Below are 13,046 nucleotides of genomic sequence, written 5' to 3' on the forward strand. Positions count from 1 at the left end.
TGTGCATCTACAGTGCTGCAATTGCTGTTTCAAAGAAGTTACATTTGGAAGTGGTGCATCATCCTGCGTTATTCATGTGTCTCCACGTTTCACCATTTTTGCACTAAATAATGTGAGTCTAAATAGGAACTCATCAGGTTGCAGGCAAACGTACGTGCATGCAGCAACACGAAAAGCTTTTTTGGCCACTTGAGGAGTAAAGTCAATTTCCGGTGAATACACTATTTTAGGTTCCTGATCAGTCGGACTATTGAGCGGTACACATGAAGTCCAAATTATCGGTGGGGGACTGTATCGCTAATTTTTTTTATCTTGTTGCAACATGTAAAAACTAGCTCAAACTCTGGCAACCTCAAAATCACAGCCACAAAGGGAAATGATCAACTCACTGCCTCTGCCAGCGCCCTGTGGCTGGGTTGTAGAAGCCCTTGGGAAGAGGAGGCTCTCCCCGCATTCGCCTCTGATGGTTACGTCCATCGTAGTGCTGTTTTGCCTGGATCTCCGAGGTAAATGCCACATCACAGAGCTTGCAGAACTTCTCCAAGGTATCTGGCACGGGCCGCTTGCCTCCGTCCTGCAACAACAAAAGTTCAGTGCACCTTCCAATTAAAGAAGAAGACTTGAATAAAGAAATTACATCAAAGCTTCTAAATATTGTAGAAATCTAACACGCACCTGATTTTTTAGCAAGGAAAATGGGCAAGAATCTAATTTTTGTTGCACAATGGTGGCTGGTTTCATAAAGTCAGCTTCGCAGCAATACATCCATATCATGTAATAAAGCATACGACCACCATACAGGCAATGTTGACATTGTGTCTGCGTTTGTTAGAATCGGGTAAATACCGTAATCAGGGATTTTGAGCAACAGTTATTGCTTGAAAATCCTCCTCGGGCAGGCCAACAATAGGCCTGCCTGAGGCCTATTTGAATATAGGCTTTTTAAAGGGCTATGACGCATGTTAAACAGATTCACTGCCCTCTAATTTCCGCTAAGAGAGAGTCGCTGCCACTAAAGGGGTCGCTATTGGGGTCACCATAGGGGTCGGGCTGATCAGGGTCAGCTTCATTTTCTACAAGTTGTCAGCATTGCAGCAGAATAGAACTGTTACTCTTTGTTTGCTTTTCTGAACGGCTAGGCAAGGTCTGCCTTTGAAGCAAAGGCTTTTCTCGGACTGCCAATTGTAGAGAGAGACTGGCCACTGGTCAGCATTCAAAATATTATGAGCGTCATAGCCTGCAATGAGTGACAGCAGTACATTTGACATCCAGTCACTAATGACTGACTCATAGACTTTGTTGCCTTAACCACTAACAGTTTTGTACGCAAGGCTACACCTACCCTTAAAACGGTGTATCCAACCACCTGAAGACTGAAAACCATCCACACCGAGTGATAATTCGATGTCTGAGGCTTTCTGGCAAAGAAGCTAACCATCAAAATTCACCCCGGCAGCAGTGACCTGTCTAAAGCATGTTAAGAGGGCATCCTTCACCTTGACATAGTTTGCAGTCTTCACCCCATCACAAGGGGGCCACAGCTTAGTGCTACCATCTATATTGGCAGCCAGCAGAACTGTTATGTGAGCCTTGCCTTTGCATCTGTGCTGAAGCATTGCACAATGCACATTTTGGTCCCTCTGACCAACAATATTGGACACAATAAATGGCACTAAGCCTAGCTCTTTGGTCACGCCACTCCATTTTCTTCCATGTCCTCATCAAGCTTCTTTAATATATCTAGCTTCTCAAAAAAAAAAAAAAAAAAAAAAGATTCTCACTTCCTAGACATGCTGACCTACCCTTGTGCACGCATCCATTTAGCTTGATGCAATAACAATTAGAAAATGACGCGAGATGCGGGGAACAGCGAGGATCCAACAAATGCAAACAGTGTGATGATAGTGATCGCAATCTATAGGAGGAAATGACGCTTAATTCTGCAACCCTTGAGGGAGCATGGCGCAGCATGTGAAGAGAGACTAAGCGAGACTGCCGACCAGGGCGTTTCCAGTCATCAAGAGAAATGGCCTCCCACCCTTCCACACTGGGAAGGATGCAACTCGGGACAATCTGCTTTCTGCTGGCCTCCCCTGTGCTCCAAACAAAGAAGCGGCCTGACTGACGGTGGCACACATTAGTTCCGCAGCTGGTGGGTGCCCCCCCGGTCCTACGTTCCTTCTTTTAACCTGCACATATGGCACGATCAGCAGTAGAAAAAAAGGAAGCCTATCTTGGTGCACCCTATTCAACAACTTGTGGCCTCTTCGCCACTATACTGCCGGCAGATGTGGTACGTCCATTGGTTTCACCCGTACTGGTGCACATGAATGTTCTCAGCACTTGAAATTTAACAGATGAGCCACTGGTTGTTCATTTTTTATTTCATACTTTTTAGCTTACCAACCGTTCTCTCACAGAGTGGCTTTTTGGTATTGTACAATGGTTTTTACTAACATAGTACAACTAAGCATATTGTACTATAGTATAATACAGTTGAACCTCGATATATCGAGCAGCGCAGTGATCGCGAAATAGTTCGACATAGCCAGAATTCGATATATAAAATGACGTAAGAAACACGTCAAAGTCCTGTGCAAGTTATGAATAAATCACTCCCGGCACGGCGAATACTCACTTAAAGCGCCAAACAAACAATTTATTGCCTTGGGTTAAAGAACTGCAGCAACGTAGCTTGCTTATTTATTGGCAACCGCTTGCCCAACCACTCACTGCCTTCTGTAACACCAAACTAGTGGTGTACACGGGCCAAGGCAGCCACAGCCTCACTCAAGGTCGGGAGCAGGGTAACATCTGTGCTTGTGGGATTGTGTTCAGCAGCTTCTTCATTACACCACTTGCCAGTAACCGTCGCTCGTAGATTGACTTGATCATGCATCTGATGCCCTGGTCCAATGGCTCGAGTTTTGATGCAGTGCTTGGTGGCAAAAACTTCATTCCTATGCTGCTAAGTGGGACATCAGTGTGGTGTGCCGTGCAGTTATCAAGGATGTGGCACACATTGCAGCCCTGACTCGCCAGCTCGGAGTCCCAGTCCTTCAGCTATTTTCCAGAGCTATTGCAAGCCATCCGTGACTTCCGATTCCAGGCGTTGTCACAGAAATATTGGGGCAGTTGTGCATGCACTTAGGCGTTTTAAACTTCCCTATCACAAGGGGCTGCAGCTGCATGCTATCATCCATATTGGCCGAAAGCAGAACTGTTATGTGAGCCTTGCACTTGCTTGCTGCCATGGCACTTGTTCCCACAGGTGTCAAATGTTTGTGCTCCGCAGCATGCCGAAAACTTTGGCGATGATCGACTTTTTCTTTCCATTCTCTACATGCTGTATAACCGCCAATTTCATGGCAAATGTCAGCGACGTTTGCTTCTTCACATGTGCAACTATTGCAACATCGTATGCAGCACAGACCATACCACGATAACCACAACTGGCCTGGCAGCAGCATCGAGGAGGAATTAAATGTGCTGCACTGTCAAACGAGCCAAGCTGCCGCCTGAGTGCACCACTACGTCCAAATGGCGCTTCTGGCTTGATCTATGCGAGCGTGTAACAATCAGAAATGCTAACCATGCCACCCCTGTCTTCGAAGCCTGTTGCAGAAAAGCCTGCCGCCTATCATGATTGCACATACGGTCAAATGGTGTTTCCGGCATGGTGGACACATGCGTGTAGCCTAGTGTGTAGCAGTAGGAAAAAGACTACCGCCTCTCACGAGAGGGCACATACAGTAAAAGCTTGTTAATTCGAACCGTAAGGGGAAGCTGCTTGAGTTCGAATTAACGAAAGTTCGAACTAACGAAAGTGAAAAAGAACAACAGTACACTGCGATTTGGAAGCAGTAGGGCATGCCAGAAATTTAATGCTTGAAAACATCCGTGACCGTAGTCTGCCTTTTTTCCTTGAAGCCGACAGCTAGCACTTTTGCTCCAATGAGCGAATGTGGCAGAAGGCCTCCTCTTCGCCTTCTTCAAAACTGAAGAAGAGACGGGCAGCATTCAATCCAGCCATGACCTCCACAACGGAGGGCTGCACTGGCGCTTCGTCTTCCTCTTCTTCATCATCACTGGCAGCAACAGGTTCAGCGCTTTTGACCTGAGAAATTATGTCCTCATCTTTCAGCACCACACACCACTGCACCCTCGTCCACGTCGACATAGCAAAGGAGATTTGCAAAGCCCCCGAGATGCGCGATGGGCAAGAAGTCTTGGAGGTCAACGTAGAATGGAGAGAAGGCAGCCGCCGCTGCATTCTGGCCGACGCTGCGCCGGTTATATTTTTCCAGACTTCTCCTTCTCTCGCCATTCTCTCCGTTCCGGAGGCGACATAGCCTTGTGTGTAGGCAGTATGCATGCTTCTCTGGCCGTGTGCCAGGTGCCAAGCCGCTGGCGCTATGGCGCGTAGTTTGAATTATTTGTGGTGGAACCTTCTCGCGTTCGAATTAACGGGCTTTTTTATGCATAGACTTCTGTGGAACTTGGCTGGACCAAATCGCACAGTTCAAATTGTCCATAAGTTCGAATTATTGAAGTTCGAATTAACGAGCTTTCACTGTAGTTGGCAGCGGAGTTCGATATATACTTTTTACATCTGACCCCATGTGATATAAGCAATAATTCGATACATCTGTGTTCGATATATCAAGGTTCGACTTTAGATAGTAATACAGTAGAAAATTGAACCGCACGCTTTGTGTGTATAATCAGCTTTTCACATTAGCGCTTTAGAGCATGTTGTCGTCATATTATCACCGTGTTACAATGCCTTGTGTCTTTGTTGTGTTACAATGCACTTCTCAATACATAGTATGTATCGAGTTTTGTTAGTGTATTTGCCACCACATGTATATTAGCCATGTAACCCTCCCTACACATTACTCCAATGAGGAGCCTGTAAGCTGCCGTGAATGAATGAATGAATGAATGAATGAATGAATGAATGAATGAATGAGGTCCTACATCTAGTATTTCTTCTAGCTTTTTCATGCTATCTGCCACATAAAAACAATGCCTACCATGGAATTTCAGTTTAACCAACTTCCAAGTAGATGGCACAATCCATCTACGACTGTTTCACATTTGCAAGTTATCTCAGAAAAGGCTGGGAGCATGCAGAAAGTGTGACAGGACCTTGCTTGCACATGACCAGGGGTGTGCATCGGCGGTCAGACTAATAGGTATGTTTGGGCACAGCACTGAAAAGGTTTAAACTCATCTGCGGCAGCTCAGGGCACTCACCGTTGCTGCTCCCTTGCTGGCATCCCCGCCAGCTGCTGCGGCAGCATTAAGCCGCTGCTGCCCCACGCGGCCCTGGCCCTGCTGGTACTGCTTGACTCGCTTGGCATGGCTTTTGCCAACGTAGTGGGCCGTCGCCTGAAGGCTACCGTTGAGCTTGGCATCACACAGCTTGCAGTACAGTGCCTGGATCATCTCCACTGGAATGCCGTCCCGCTTGGCTGCCTCAATCGCTGCAGCCAGGCCATTTCTCGCACCGCTGCCACTGTTTGCATTTGTGGTTGTGGCTGCAGTTGCTTCAACCTTGACGGAGGCTGTAGCAGATGAGGTCGTGACAGTGCCATTCGCTGTTGCAGTGGTCTGGGAAGTGCCGTCATTCACTGCAGAGGTAGTGAAACACAGTGCTAAGCCAAACTGCCCATATGCCATCCTTCCCATGGAGCCACAGGGATTGCCCAAAGGACGCTAAAGTGAAAAATAATTTGACCACTACTGCTGAATGGCCTTTCTGAAAAAAAAAAAAAAGCACCAGACCTCTCTCCCCATAACGAGAGGCTTAGTAAGCCAGAAAAAACGTAAAAGCAAAGGAAGGATGACAATCACATTTTTAAGTTCCCATGCAAGCTTGCCGTGACAGTGGATTTTCGCAATGTCTGCTTCACTTTATTTCCTTAAAGACCCCACAAGGGGGTGTTACATAAGGGGTGGGTTGTACAGAGATGCTACAAATGCCACAGGTTTTTAACAAGACAGGTATATGGATATACTTTGAATAAAACGTGATGGACAGGCGATTGAAACAATGTCGTGGGGAAGGCCATTCCATTCTGAAGCTGCGCGGCAAAAAAATGATGCAGAAAAAGTAGTGGTGCCAGAACGGGGTCGGATGACTTGAAGTGGATGGCCCGTGCGGGGAGATGTGCGAGCGGCAGGAGCGATGTAAGGTGGATGGCTGAAAGAACTGTGATAAAACTTGTGGTAAAGTGATAGTGTGGCGATCCTGCGGCGAGACGAAAGAGTGGGCAGACCAGAGTCATTCTTAAGGGATGACACGCTGATATCATATGAATAAGAAGAATGAATGAAGCGAGCAGCACGATTTTGCACTGCTTCGATAGCGTTAAATAAACTTGGTGAGGGCTCCAGATTGGTGATGCGTACTCAAGTTTGGGTCGAATTAGCGATTGGCAAGCCAAAAGTCTTACGTGGTAGGGTGAGTGACGCAGATGACGTTTTAGAAATCCTAATGATCGGTTAGCCGATGAAATTATATTCGTGACATGGGTGCGCCAGGAAAGATCAGGGGTTAGTGTTACACCAAGTTATTTATAGGATTCACTTGTTTCAACTGGTATGTTAGCGATTTTATAGGGAAATTGGAGCGGGTTTTTGCGGCGGTGGAAGGAAACTAATTTACATTTGTTAGGAATAAGGGTCATTAGGCAGCGGTTACACCAGTCGAACACTTTATTAAGATCATTCTGTAGGGCTGTTTAGTCAGATATGTTAGTTATTTTGCCGTAGATAACACAGTCGTCAGCGAACATGTGGATGTTACATAAATTATTAGGCAAGTCGTTGATATATATTAGAAATAAAAGTGGGCCGAGGACAGATCCCTGCGGCACGCCGGACGTTACAGGGAGCGAGTCAGACTTGACATTGTTAAGGGAAACAAACTGAGAGCGGTTAGTCAGAAATTGGGCGATCCAGTTTAGAATGTCGTGTGGCAGATTTAGTTGAGAGAGCTTCATTAGTAGATGCTTGTGTGGTACTTTATCGAAAGCCTTGGTGAAGTCAAGAAAAATAGCATCTGTTTGTAGGTTAGTGTCGAGGTTAGCATTCAGGTCGTGAAGAAAAAGGGCTAGTTGGGATTCGCATGAGAGGCCTTTTCGAAAGCCGTGTTGAGAGGGATTAAAAAAGCTGTTAGAATCAAGGAACTGCATGACCTGAGAGTATATGATATGTTCCATGAGTTTGTAGCACACACTGGTTAGAGATATGGGGCGGTAATTTAACGGACAGTCTCTGTTGCCTGCTTTGTGAACTGGAATGACCTTCCCACACTTCCAGTCGTAAGGGAGAATTCCCGAGGAGAGTGACTGGGAAAACATTAACAGTAAACATTCGGCAGATATGTGCTTAGTGTTTTTTAAAAGCTTGGAATTTATTTCGTCCGTACCAGTAGAAGATGACAATTTCATTTTTTCAATTAAGGACAGGATACCAGAGAAACTAATGCTTATGGGTGGCATTTCAGGCAAACTAACGGAAAACAGTTCTGTTTCAGTAGGGTTAGGTTCATTCGTAAAGACAGATGAAAAGGCTATATTAAATATATTGGCACTTTCTGAACAACTTGCTTCTTGACCAGATTGATTAGTAAGGATAACAGGAGGGGTGTCATGTGGGTATAGAATTTGCCAGAAACGTTTGGGTGAATCAGCAAGGGTTTTTGGTAGCTCAGTGTGAAAGAATGAGTATTAACATTGCGCACTTCTGTTAAGTATGCTTTTTCTGCAATGTTGTATTTGTCCCATGCGCAAACACTGTTTCTAGTCTTGGCGACACGAAAAAGACGTTTCTTCTTGTTTTCAAGCGATTTTAATGACTTAGTAAACCAAGGTTTTTGGCGGGTGGGACAGAAAGTTACCTTAGGGATGAAGTCATCAGCTAACCGGTTCATTTTGTTTTTGAAGAGTGACCAGTTTTCGTTAATAGGTCATTCCCAAAAACCGTCTTGAAACGATGGGAAAAAAGGCATTAAGTTCACTAATGATGGCCCCATAGTTCCCCTTGTCATATTAGTCGAATTGTTTTCCTGCAAGCTTGGTGCATTTCGGGACCAAAGGAAAAATTAGCATGAATTACTTTGTGGTCACTTATTTCTTTTAGAAATGTTATAGAAGACAGGCTCCCTGGATCTGTTGTTAAGCTTATGTCAAGAATATTGGCGGTATCGGAAGTGACTCGTGTAGGTTGTGATATCAGCTGAGTAAGATTAAAGTTTAGGCAAACGTGAAGAAATTCTTTAGCTTCTTTCGCATTGGGTGCTGACGAGATTAGGGTCATCCAATCGATATTCGGAAAGTTAAAGTCACCAAAGAGAACGACGCGAGCATTAGGGTATTTAGTCGAAAGTTTGGTTAAAATATTAAGTTCGCGTGTAAAATCTGGAGTGTATCTAGGAGGCCTGTAGAAAACACCTAAGAGCACCGACTGTGGTGCGGAACGACAGATTAACCATAATATTTCAAGGTCGGAGGATATTTTGATAACAGAGCACGAAAGCTGTTTGTTTGCAGCAATGAGGATGCCCCCGCCGCGTGTGCAGAGATGATCCTTTCTAAAAAGATTAAAGTTGGGCAAGTCAGATAAAACTTCGCCATCGGTGACGTCAGAGGTCAACCACGTTTCAGTTAGAATAAGTAAATTGCTACTGGATGAAGCTACAAGGCTTGACACGTGGTGGCATTTAGAAAGAAAGCTGCGAATGTTTGTGAAAATAATCGAAAAAGAGAGAGCTTTGTGACCAGGAACGGAACCATTTAATGATTTGGGGTGGGGAGGGGGTAGCTATGATTTTTCTTCGACAGTTTCGGTTGTATCGTCGAATATGTAGCATTTGGAGCCCATAAATAATGTTTTATATCGTAAAAGAAAAGGACCAGATTTTTCTTTAGCAAAAGCGAGAAGGTGCTTCCGTGCGTCCCGAACGTGAGGCGAGAAATCTTCCCCAATGCTAAAATGTGTATTTTTGAGTTGAGAGCCATTAGCGAGAACAGTTTCCTTGGTTTTAAAAGAGGTAAATTTTACTATTATGGGGCGGCACCGGTCTCGCAAGTGGCGACCAAGATGGTGGGCACGCTCTATTTCCTTAGATTCAATGGCTACATTGAAATGGTCCCTGCAAAACGCAGTGATTAGCTCCTCAGACTGAGCGTTGGTCTCGGATGGCGTGTCGTCCGCTATGCCATAAAACAACAAGTTGTTTCGTCGGGAGCGGTTTTCAATGTTGTCCAGCCGAGTCTACAATACCGAGACCTGTCGAGTAGTCTGGGAGGTGGTGGTTGCAATGGTGTCTAATTCCGTTCGGAGCGTTTGAAGCTGGTGGTAGTGAGATTCTAAACTGTCCATTCTTTTGCCTAGTTCAGAAATGGTTTTATTGGTGCTTGAGAGCTGGCTCTTTAGGCTCTGCACGTCTCCAATGAGCTGGGCTTGACCAGAAGACAAGCCTTTTAGTTCGTTTAGTATTTCAGTTAGGGTGGGGGGTCCTGGGTTAGTTTCAATGTCTCCGGATAACATAAGTAGCAAAGAACAAACACTGTTAATACAATCAGACATGATACAAACACAGCACTGAGGGCCCGGTAGCTGAATAAGGCATCTACTGCTCGATTTTTTAGCGAAAAGGCGACACTGGTTACTGACCTGCATGGTGAACAGAAGTGGGTTAAGCCATGTCATGGCACAGCCACCGAGCCCACAGCGAGAACAAGGCTCTAGCTTATTTAAATTTTTACCGGTAAAGGGGGACCACATTGTATCGTAAAAGAGCTAAATACTGAACTCAGCAAGATTAAAGAACCTTTACTGTACAACAGCCCAAGTACGTAATATGTACTACAGTAAAACCTAATGAATTCGGATTTCACTACACTGAAAATAAATGCCTATATTAACCGAATGTTGAATTAACGAGGGTATCAAGAGAACAATAAACAAATGCTTACTACGGAAATCAGGGGTTCGACAAAAACTTGTGTTGTCGGGATAGCTCACAGATTGTAAACAAAGTCCCCCTATGGGAGCCGCAATGTCTTAGTTTCTTTTTTTTAATGTTTTTGGTCGGCGTCCGGTTTACTTTTGAATATAAATGCTTGCTACATCAACAAGCTTTAATTTACTTAGATCAATCAGCAAATCTTGTTTCTATTTTGTACAAAAGCAGTGTGGACGCTGCAACTCTTGTCATTTTGTGACTGATTAGCGCTCAGAGCAGCAAAGGCCTCAACTTCCTTCGCAGTGTGATCGCAGTGCAAGACCCATGTCTTTATTCAAGACATGCTTTTCAAAAACAACCAGTGCACATGCTTATTTTTTCAGCAGTGGTCTGCTCAGCAACATAGTTTGTCCCTCACAATGTAGCCAGCAGGTTGAAGCGGGGCCACTGTAGAACTGCTCTTCATCCTCAACAGCTTCTGCAGTGTTTGCAGCATTGTGCACGCACTGCAGTGAACCAAAACAAAGCTACTGCTTGCTGCAACCACTGTGGTCACTATCAACATGATCACATATGGTGATGACGAAGTTCCTAAGGTATGCGGCTATGTGCACAGAGAAAAGAAAGAAACAAGAGTATTTTCTGCGATTTATAAGTTAGTGTTTTCTTTCCAGCATTGGTTGCCAATGCACCTTATACAATGGCACGATTTACATATGCTGTAATGATTCGCAAGAAGACAAAGAGGCACTTGGGCTCGGGTGCTCGGACTGAGGGTGCGAGAAGAGAAGAAGAAGCAGAGTAAAGGCACGTTCACACCGAAGGTGGAGTGGACAAGCCTACAAGCGGATCCAGCCAAGCGGCCGCAGATTTTCCGCTTTGCGGAAAATACGCTGCCGCTTGGCCGGATCGCGCCCGGACCGATTTTTTCCGCGCGGATAAGTTGGCCGCTTTGGCCGCAGCCAATCAGAGCCCGACACTGCGGAAGCGCTGGTAAAGGAATGTAAACGAATGTCTTTCTCTGGGCTTTTCGTTTCTGTTATTCAAGAGCGTCAAAACGGCAAGTTGGGCTAGTTGGTTGGGATTCATAGTAAGGTTAGTTACAGGGCAACACAAGACAAGGACAAAAGAAGGTATAAAACGACTACACGGCGCCGTGTCGTCGCTTTATACCTTCTTTTGTCCTTGTCTTGTGTTGTGCTGTAACAAATCTTGAAAATCAACTAGACAAGTGGCGAGTAAAATGCCAACGATCTCGTCTTCTTCGTCTGAGCTCATCATTTTGCAAAAGTAGATAGCGGACGGGAGCGCGCCGACCCACGAAGAAAAAAATATTGAAAGTGCGCGCACAAACCCAAAGTGCCGCAAGATGGCGACACGTCCCTGAAATTGCTAAAGAAATTGCGAGATGCCCCGCCTTCCCGGCGGCGCGGATAGCCAGACAACGCGGCCGGTCTGGACAGGCGCGGGTGCTCGCCGCCTCGCCGCTTTGAAAATCCGCTTGTCCGCTTAGACGCTCCGCTTTCGGTGTGAATGTGCCTTAAAGCAGGCAATCTTGGTGATGGCCTCTTGTCTGCTTCTCTCCTTCACAATCGTGCGATCTACAACAAACCTACCATAAGGCGTTCCAGCGTTAAGTGCAACCTTGTGGTTCTGTGGTGTTCTGGGTCCCTACTGCCAAGTAATGCCGTACACACTTCCTCGTTTATGGAGCCCGCTACCCTACCACCATCGCAAGTAGCCACCGTACCAACCAAGGACAGTGTCGAAGCCTCCTCAGAGGCTCTAGGGCAGGACTCTACCAATAATTTTTTTCCAAGCCATCATCAAGATGACACAACAGCTTCCAGGTTATAATAAGTGCCTTCACATCCGTCAGTGGTTGTGCCATACCTTGAGCTCACACTGAAACAGCACTTCAGACCCACTGTCTTCGATCCATCCTGCCTGGGAACGTTGTCCATGCATCCCTTGGCAAGGATATCCTTCGACCTCCAAGCCCCCAAGATATGCCGTTGATACTTCCTTGGTGGTAGAACCGACTGCCATGACTACCACAACGACCGCACTGCCCATGGACAGTGCACCCTCCAAACTAGGGCAGCTGCCTGTCCAGCTGCCCCGGTTTCCCTGGCAGCTTGACAGGCAGCTTGGCGGAGGTGAGGCACTGCAACTTTCAGTAGCAGGCTTTCGTGGAAACACCAGCATTTCATGGCTTTCAAGACGATGCCATCCTTTGGGTTCACGCTATCAATGCAGTGGTTGATCGTCATGCTTGGTCAGACCAAGAAAGATGGCTGATTGCAGCAGAATGACGTAGTGCCACCAAAGAATGGGACAAATGAGAAGGTATCAAGCAGATGTCCCGGTCTGAATGGTGTGCAGCTCTTACAGCTGCTTTCGACCAGCTTCCTTTTGCCAACGGTGAGTTTTACTAGCCGAATTCAGTGCGCGGTGCTCCTTAGAGTTACCGCTTCGATGCTGAAGCAGGTGTGCCCTCTAGCACTCCGACAAAGAGGTCCACAGCAGACCCCCTGCCAGGCCTGCTTTTGTCGTTGTGGGTATAATCCGCCTCTTTCATGTTCCTGTGCTGCCCTCTGACGCACGCCGCTGGAAACGTTTTGGAAGGGTGTCGGGGATTTCGCCAGTTGATTTGTGTACCTGCGCCCATGTTGAGTGTGCGTCGGTTGTGCGGTTCGTGGATCGCGATTAATTAATAACGATTCCTCCGGGGCAGCATTTCGTTCGCCCATCGAGTATAGTGTGTGAACAGGCCCGAGTGCGCTGGTGTGGTAACAGCGCGGGCCGATAAAGGCACGCTGAGTTCCTGCCGACGCGGCTGCCTTGAGTTCGTTGTCGCTGATGTCTGCGATTGCACATCGCTTTTTGTATTGCTTTTACACATTCACTAAACATTTAGCATATTCAAGAAGCCTTCGAGCGCAGCCTTGCCAAAGCGGTGCATTTGTTTACATCTACAGCTTCAGATCGCTGTTAGCTCTTCGAATATTGTAAAAACGGCGCATCGCTAATGTGAAATAATCTCAAAATGTACCAAACATACAGA

General features: G+C 46.2%; 1 protein-coding gene across 3 annotated transcripts in view; it reads right to left on the reverse strand.

Annotated features, from left to right (window-relative positions):
- LOC142575425 (uncharacterized) overlaps positions 1–13,046 on the reverse strand; it is a 44,062-nt gene that overhangs the window by 23,719 nt on the left and 7,297 nt on the right. For all 3 annotated transcript variants that reach the window (XR_012826643.1, XM_075684790.1, XM_075684791.1), the window contains exons 3-4: positions 5,260–5,636; positions 390–574 (exon numbers count right to left, since the gene is read on the reverse strand). Coding sequence is in view for 2 of the 3 variants with exons in the window: in XM_075684790.1 (XP_075540905.1) it covers positions 390–574; positions 5,260–5,636 (562 nt within the window). In the remaining variant the exon portion in view is untranslated. The remainder of the gene's footprint in view (positions 1–389; positions 575–5,259; positions 5,637–13,046) is intronic.

This window comes from Dermacentor variabilis, chromosome 3 (assembly GCF_050947875.1).
Source record: "Dermacentor variabilis isolate Ectoservices chromosome 3, ASM5094787v1, whole genome shotgun sequence".
NCBI classification, from domain to species: domain Eukaryota; kingdom Metazoa; phylum Arthropoda; class Arachnida; order Ixodida; family Ixodidae; genus Dermacentor; species Dermacentor variabilis.